This window comes from Cyprinodon variegatus, unplaced genomic scaffold (genome assembly GCF_000732505.1).
Source record: "Cyprinodon variegatus isolate N-32 unplaced genomic scaffold, C_variegatus-1.0 Scaffold467, whole genome shotgun sequence".
NCBI classification, from domain to species: domain Eukaryota; kingdom Metazoa; phylum Chordata; class Actinopteri; order Cyprinodontiformes; family Cyprinodontidae; genus Cyprinodon; species Cyprinodon variegatus.
The window spans coordinates 519,820-527,981 of NW_015150920.1; the positions used below are offsets into that span (position 1 = coordinate 519,820).

At 41.1% G+C, this 8,162-nt stretch overlaps 1 protein-coding gene across 2 annotated transcripts in view; it reads left to right on the forward strand.

The window, feature by feature from the left end:
• Positions 1 to 6,249, forward strand: part of ptcd3 (pentatricopeptide repeat domain 3) — a 14,926-nt gene extending 8,677 nt beyond the window's left edge. For both annotated transcript variants that reach the window (XM_015389599.1, XM_015389600.1), the window contains exons 16-23: positions 399 to 505; positions 581 to 659; positions 1,194 to 1,284; positions 1,360 to 1,445; positions 1,514 to 1,650; positions 3,857 to 3,898; positions 3,978 to 4,136; positions 6,107 to 6,249. In XM_015389599.1, the coding sequence (XP_015245085.1) occupies positions 399 to 505; positions 581 to 659; positions 1,194 to 1,284; positions 1,360 to 1,445; positions 1,514 to 1,650; positions 3,857 to 3,898; positions 3,978 to 4,136; positions 6,107 to 6,152 (747 nt within the window). In that variant the 3' untranslated portion in view covers positions 6,153 to 6,249. The remainder of the gene's footprint in view (positions 1 to 398; positions 506 to 580; positions 660 to 1,193; positions 1,285 to 1,359; positions 1,446 to 1,513; positions 1,651 to 3,856; positions 3,899 to 3,977; positions 4,137 to 6,106) is intronic.
• The last annotated feature ends 1,913 nt before the right edge of the window (positions 6,250 to 8,162 follow it).

The window sequence follows — 8,162 nt, forward strand, 5'->3', positions numbered from 1 at the left end:
TTTGAATTCAGCCCTCTATAGGTTGATAATTTTCATTTCCATCTATTGATGTGGCATCCTGTTGTTCCTAACACATCACCCAGTCTACCATGTCAGTAGAGATAAACAGCAGGATTTTATTCCCCATTGAGATCTGATGTGTTTTCAAATTGTTCCCTTAATTTTTTTGAGCAGTGTATAAATAACAATGTTTAGATGGCCTAGTCAAAGGCCGCTCTACACCAATATGTTTTTAATCTGGATTTAAAGTCAGGCTTTCAGCTCTTTTCCAGTTTTTGGGAGTTTATTCCACATTATTGGGGTGTTAGATGTGAAAGCTGCTCTTCCATGTTTGGTTCTGGTTCTGTAGAGTAGATCTGATCCATCCGATGTTCAGCTGCTTGTGTTTTCCTTCCAAGTGTCTGGACAGTAAAGATCTGGAGCTGGGCTACAAAGTCCACCAACTGGTAGAAGTGGGCGAGAACTGGAGGCTGCTGGGAGACTCCTACCAACAGAGCATTTATTAGTAAGTCAGACGTTCTCCTCTGGTTCTGCCTGATCTGTCCCACCTCTCTATAACCCTCCTCTGTTTCCTCCACAGCGGCCGCTTCTTCAACCTGCTGTGCATGATGGAGCACGTGGACGTGGTGCTGAGGTGGTACGCCCGGATCATCCCCTCGGTCAGTGCACATCGGAATCTCCGATCCGTTACTATTGGAAACACCGCAGTCTAGAAATAAAACCTTCATAAACGATTTTATTAAAAAAAGGTTTTTTAGAGGAACTTTGCTTTTTTCTCAGATTTTATTTCAATTTTTTTCTGCTTTTTTTCACAGATTGGACATATTTCATGTTTTGTTTTTTTTTTCAAATTTCAGGTTGAGTTTTAAGGATCTTTTTCTTTTCAAAAAGTTTCTCCTCACTTCCAGCCCAGTCCAAACGCTCGCCATCCACAGACGTTAGTGTCGTTCATGTAGACCAACAGAAATGCCGCATCACTCCTCACTCCAGAGGAACAAAAAGAGAATCAGAAATATTAAACTGAAAAATAAATAATGGAAAATAAAAAAACTAAATCGGAGAAAACAGCAAAGTTATTCTCATTAGTTTCATTTCTATATTGCATTTTATTCAGTTCCTTTTACTGAACGTGTTCTTGCTTTGAACAATAATGGATGGAAACTGACTCCATCTTCCTTCTCTTGGTGTTGCAGTTGTACTACCCCAACCCTCAGGGGATGCGGGACCTGCTCCAGGCTCTGGACACAGACAGCCGCCTGGACCTGCTGCCCGCCATATGGAAAGGTAAGGAACAGCCCAGCAGCTCTGGACTCTTTCTTAAAGCTGGAAATCTGTTGCATTTTCAGTTTTTCTCTGCAGATATAAAGACTCTTGGTCACGATAACAAGGTGGACCTGGTGGGGGAGCTGCTGAGTCTCATGGCCCGAGACGAGCACAGCGCTGAGGTGCGTTTCCTTCCCGTCCATGTCGCTCTCTGGCTGTTTGTTCCTGACCCGTCTCCGCGTTTCTCCAGGTCCAGGAGTCTTTCGCTCAGTGCGCTCTGGATGTGAAGAGTGCGTTCGATGGCAGGTCCAGCATGGAGTGGACCACGCCCTCGCTGTCACACATCACCACCCTGATGCTGCGAGCCAACAAGCTGCAACAGGCCTGGTGAGACACGTCCATCCTCCTTAAATTCTCACCGATGCAGGAAACTAGAAGAGTAGAAACTGCTCTGATGTCCGTTTGGATTCTGCTTCTTCACTCACTTCATCTCACTGAATCCTGTGGTCATGGGCGTAGGTCTGCATAGGGACCATAGGGACATGTCCCTACCAGAATTTTGGACCGACCTTCTTGTCCCTACCAACAAGTTTATAATTTACAATACAGCGTTGTTGCAGCAGTAGAGGAGTTCTGGATGGAGAATATTGACAGACGAAAAAACATGTTTTATCTAAAATACTACATTTTTATACATTTTTTTTTACAATTTTTGTTTAATTCCAGCTCTAAGTGGGTCGCTCTGTGAGCTAAAGACATGTTGTAGAGTCTCTTTACTCCAGTTAATGATTAATTGATTACTAAATTTGTTGACATCATTTCAATTATTGATTAATCCAATGAATTGTTTCAGCCCTAAATAAAATACATGAAATGGGTTAAACAGAGTAACTACAGCCTAGATGTACAACTTGTAGAGTGAGGTTAATATATTAAATGCTCAGCGTCAGTTCCTCTTCTAGTTCCAGGGCACATGTAAATACAATACATTTATGTGGCGTCCCTTGAATCGATTATTTCGCTTTGTTTCATGATATAAAGAGAACATTTAAAAGAGTGGGTTTTACCTCTATTTATCTCTGCACAATTCTATATCTTCAAAATAAAAAAAGTATAAATCCACATATAGCACATATATTTAGACTATATTCTGTTAAATAGGCACCAATTTACCTACATTTACCTACATACATTACTTTGTCGCTGGTAATTTCAAATGCAAATCTTCTCAAAGTGGAAAAAAGTCCTATTTCCTCATTCATCAGAACCAGTTAAGATTCGTACATTGATAAACAGCATCTAGTGTATATAGTGCTTATAAGATTTGTATAAATGTAGCAAGAAATGCTGCTTTTCTCTTTAAATGAAATACACCCTGATTTTCCTGTCAAGCATAAAAAAGCGAGCATTCATATTTTTGCATCGGACCAACGACATCAGACCAATAGTGAAATCAAACCAGAGTTGAACTCAAACCTTCGCCCTTGCCTGTGGTTATATTTGAAGAAAGCTACGAAGAATCTGTCTGTTAAATGATTCCTGAACTCCTGCTCTACTGTGGTCCCTTCTATGGAGAGAAATCTATTCCAATATTATTAAATGCAAAGAACGTGTCATAAAAAGGAAATCTGAACAAAATGCTTTTCAGAGATGGAACAAAAAAATGTCTCAATAGAAAAAAAGATTGAGAGTAATTTATATGTGCAGGCAAAAGTTTAATTAAAAGGTTTGGTTTGCTAATTTTTTATGTTTAACAAATTTTGTTTGTTTTTTTTTTCATTTTTTTTTTCAGATTTTATTTATTTATTTATTTGTTTTGGACACTAAATTGAATTCTTATCAAATTTACAGATTTTACCCTTGTACTCGGGTGGCCTGTGAACCGATAACCAATAGAAAGAAGTCTGCTCTGCTCAGACGTTAGCAACAGTATTTCTATTGGTCTGCATACAGACCAATAGAAATAAAGATGGAGAATCTGATTAACAGGTTTCAGAAAGATTTCAATTAGTAAAACTGTGGTTCCAAAACAAATCATTTTAAATGTTAAACATATCAGAACTTTAAAAATTTGAATGAAAAAAACGGAAAGTTTGAAAATAATCAATGGAAGAAAAAAAATATTGGATCATTTTTTTTTAATAAATCTTATGAATTTCTCTCCAAACCTTTTTTCTATTCAGAAGTTGTTTTTTTGAAACATATTTTCTTCAAATTTTTTTTTTTTTTTTTTAAAGCATTTTGAACAAATTTTCATCCACAGTTACTGATAAAAATGCAGTTGCTAACGTCCACGTAGAGAAGACTCGTTTCTATCAGTCCGTGCAGAGAGCCTGCACTAGTTTAGAGGGTAAAATCTGTAAAAGGATTTGGGGAAAAAAAATATTTTTATAAAACTTAGTATCACCAGAAATAAATATCTGAAAATCAAATTAAAAAAATTTAACATTTTAAGTAAAAAAAATTCTGGAAAATAAAATGTGGCAAAATTGCAAACTGAACAAATGCTGGTTGGATTTTAACAAACACAATAAATAATTTTTCAAACCTTTTTTATCCATTAAATGAACACATTGCTCTCCATACTTTCCAGGGAGATGCTGCAGCTCTTCAAGGCCCAGAACCGAGTTCCTTCGTAAGTTTAAACACACACTAGCTGCCTTCTGAAGCATTTAAAGCAACCAATAGAAAATAAATCCTGCGTTGCTCTGCAGCGAGGCCCTGATGAACAGCTTCCTGTCGGCGTGTCAAAGCAGCGGTGCTCCTCACAGAGCCGTGGAGCTGGTCCAGCTGTCCGCAGCCTTCTGTCTGCCAGCCACACCAGGACTGGCAAAGCGAGCGCTGGCCGAGTTGGAGCTGACCGAGGAGCAGAGGTGAGGCGGGGAGAGGGGCTCTTATCCTGCAAAACCTGGAATCAGCGAGTGGGAAGTGAACTTTTAGCCTTTAGTCTTTACAGTAGTTTAAAGTTAGAAGAAGGTTGGCAATAATACTCTGAGCAAAGCATCTGATGCTGAATTATTAGCTAACACTGAGATTAGTCGTATTTATCTTTCTCTGACATTTAAAAGCGATTTCTGCTTCAGAGTCAGTCTGAACCAGAGCAGCCATTTGTTGGCTCCAAGCCTAACTCTCTTTGGCCTGTAGATGGCGCACTCACACTCTCTCCTTTCCTACTGTTAGCCAGCTGTAGCCTAATAAACTAGCCCCAGCCCCCAGCGGCCAAAATCATTTCTGCCTGCGAGTTACTCTAGCCTCGATCAGTTCCCCAGGCCCTAAATCTGGCGGGCCAATCACAACGCAGAGATGTGTTTTGAATGTCTGGATGCAAAGCAGACGGGGTTTTGAGGGCGTGACGACAAAGCTGCATGACACAGTAGCATGAACTGCGGCAGCAGCAGCTTTCAATGCAGCGCTCCATTGAAAGTTAAGTTCTCTTTTCTGTCGCTGGTTGTTTAAAAAAAGTACGTTTTAAGATCATTTCAAGGTGAGAATATTATACTTTATAGTGTCACTATATGGTCCATTTACCGATTTATTGCGGATTTAAAAAAAAAAAAGATTTCAAAAGTTTAGCGGACCACTGCAACCAGCGGACCTCCGAGGCTAACGGCAGACAAGGCTAACCGCAGTCCGTCTGCAGCAGCCCTCTCTCGGCATAGTCGTGTGTGAAGGACCTCTGGCTCTGATGGCGATTTTTGACTCAGCTTTGGAATCAGTTTAGGAAGGATTAGACTTGGGGTTTTCGCTTAAACGTCAGCAGGAAGAGGCTCTACGCTCATTCATTTTTTAGAAGGACGTATTCGCCGTTTTACTGACAGGCTGTTTGTTTCCACTCCCCCACTAGCTTCCTGTCGTGCTTCCTACGTCACAGTCGGTTGCGCTCATTGGTCAGAGCGTTGGCCAATAGGCACATATATGGTTTGAAAACTACGGGTTGTTCTCATCAACAATCTTCCGATGTCTCATTCATCGGGGCCAGACTATAAATTACACGTTTAATCTCCCATTTAGTCTGGTTTATCAGGCTAAGTCAGCTGGGGTCCGTCTCACAAAGTAGGTTTACTGAACCCTCTAAAGTTTTCTAAACCTGAAACTGACTTTTCCGTTTATACAAAGAGAGTTTCCTCAACCTGTTTCTGTTACCATAGCAACATTCTATGAACTTCAGGTAGAATCTTATTTTAGTGATCTATAAATGGAACAGCAGAAAGGAAAGTCCTAAGTCCTAGTTTAATAAATGTAAAAACGGCCTGCCATAGCCCACCTCATATAAACTTACGCTGTCAATCTTAAGAACGGACCAGTCTGCTCTGATGCATGCTGGGTAAAGAGGGAGGGGCGAGAACAACATTCGGGGACTTTCTCCGTTCTCTGTCTGCTGTTGTTGTGAATTGGAACATTGCTAGGGCTGAGGATGATGACGTTTCACAAGCACACAAGAACGCACAAGTACATATATTGCGAAACGGCGTAAGAGTTAATTAGATGCTGAGTTAAGTTATCCAGTTAAAAAACTCTGAACAAAGAAGATAGAACTGCTTAGAGTCTCTGCTTACATCTTGATGGAGAATCTTTCTGAAATTAAGCCCAGAATTAAATATTTATATAGTTTGGAACCGTCACTATTTATATACAGTTATTTCCATAATATTAATTATTTTATTCTGCACTACTTTAGATGTTCTGTGGAAGAAGCTGCTCTGACCTTTAAATAAATGTCTGTCTGATTTTAAAACCTAAATTAGATTTCAGCTTTCACATAAACGTTCTTCTGTGAACTATTAGCATTGAAGCCCCTTTTTCAAACACATTGCCTCTGGTTCTTTCTCTCCTTCTCTTCCAGATCCATTTTGTCTGAATTTGAAGCTGCAGCGGAGGAAGAGCAATGAATAAAAGACGATATCGATATCAGTCTGATCTAAAAGCCTCTGCAGCTGTTAGATGGAAAACTTGTCTGTTCAATAAACCAATGGAATAACAGCCTGATGTTCTCTCTGTGTCCACTAGAGGTCAGTGTTTGTCATTTTCTTTCCCCAGCGCTGAGCATCATTAGCAGCGCTTTCTTTCCTTTTTTGGTTGAACTCTTTAAAATGTCGGACCCGCTGAAGTGGACCGTCCCAGCCGGTCAGTTTGTCAGTTTAATTTCACCAAATTGACTTTGTCCTTTGGGGGGGGGCGGTTGTACAAACCCAAACCCACATTTCTCTGTGTGATAATTGACCAGCTTCCTGAAACAACTGATAAGCTCCTTCCTCCACATGCTGAATGTGACTTTATACGCAGGAGGCCTGGAATGTCATGTCTGACTGCTGTGCAGCTGGATTCAAAGGGATCCGAGCGCCTCAAGGTCACGGTTTGCTACGGTTTCACAAACACACTAACACTAGACATGCACTGAAGGATGCTTTGGTATCATTTTAAAAGACCTAAGATTCAAACATAGCAGCATGACTGGAGCATTAATGGTTATCTGTGAAGCAACAGTGTCTTCATGCCTGAGCCCGTCTGCTCTGCAGAGGAGATGCAAGGTGGGTGAGAGCAAGCCTGCACAGGTGTGCGGGTCCCTATACAACCCGTGAGCCAATCAGCAGCCGAGCTGGGAGCCTGACCAAATAAGGAGGCAGAGGGCCGCCGTGTGGCCGGGATGGGTGTGGTCGCAGACAGACGGCCTCTCATTAGTCTCATTTGCTGTTTATTTGCATGTAATAGAAAATGCAGAACTTCCATCACACGCAGCCTCAAGGTTTGGTTGATGCTTCATCAGACACACACGGGCTTAAACGAACCGCAGCAACAATGATCCTGGCAATTTACAAAGCTGGAAGTAAGGGGGGAAGGTTGTCATCTCTACAGCTCAGCTATAGGGGTCAGAGGTCACAGACGGGAAGTAAGGACACATCAGGGGCGTCTGCATTAGTTTGAATCTTTTTTTCTACAGAGAAAAGAAGGAGAGGACTGGAGCACAAAGCCAAAGGGGAGGCAAGCTCAGCAAACTGAATAAAGAACCAATAAAAAAGATAAATACTAATGGAACATTGTAATTTTTCACTCCATTAAAAAAAGTTAAAATTAATATAAAATGTTAAAAGGGTGTGAAAACTATCAAGAAAGGTTTGAGAACCGTTTCTTTAGACTTTTATTTTGGTAAGCCCCTTGCAAACGGGAATCCACTTCCTGTTACTGCCTGGCTCTGTTACTATGACCAGTTCGCCCATCCGGGTCCACTCATCCGGCCCGGTTCTGGGAAGATGACGCGTTTCACTGTGTCGTCACAAGCTGCCCAGAAGCTCCTGTCTAACCACTGACCTCGGCTCATTTAACCTGGGACCTGAAGATGGCCGCCTTCATCCTGACAAAATGATCTCTACTTCAGCTAAATTACCTTAGGCTGATCAACATTTTGTCCTTTGAACTTTGGTGAATAATTTTAAAGAGAGATCAGTAAAAACAGCCTTTCACCTGTAGCTGGAATGATTGACACCAAATTATGTTGATTTTAGGGGGATGGGGGGGTTGACCTCTGGTGACCTCTTGAAAGTTTTCCTTGGTATCTTAATGGCGGCGCAGTCACCAAATTGAGACGAGCTAGTCTCGCTGGGGTCCACAAGACAAAACAAAAATCAATTAAAGGGGTAATAAAATGGCAAACCAAGTTTCCTTTGTCGTAGATGAATAAGATGAATTCAGTGGGTGAAATGGACGTACAGAAAAGTTCAAACCCAATCGACACCTGCTTTCTCTGCAAATCTCACAATTCTAAACTTCCACCATAAAACGGACGAATCCAAACGAAACCCCAAGTTGACGTAAACTCATGGATGTTGCCTTATTTGGTTCTGGTCTGTACTTTTGCCACGTCCTGAAATTTACATAGAGACCAGTCCTCTGGTTCACTGGCC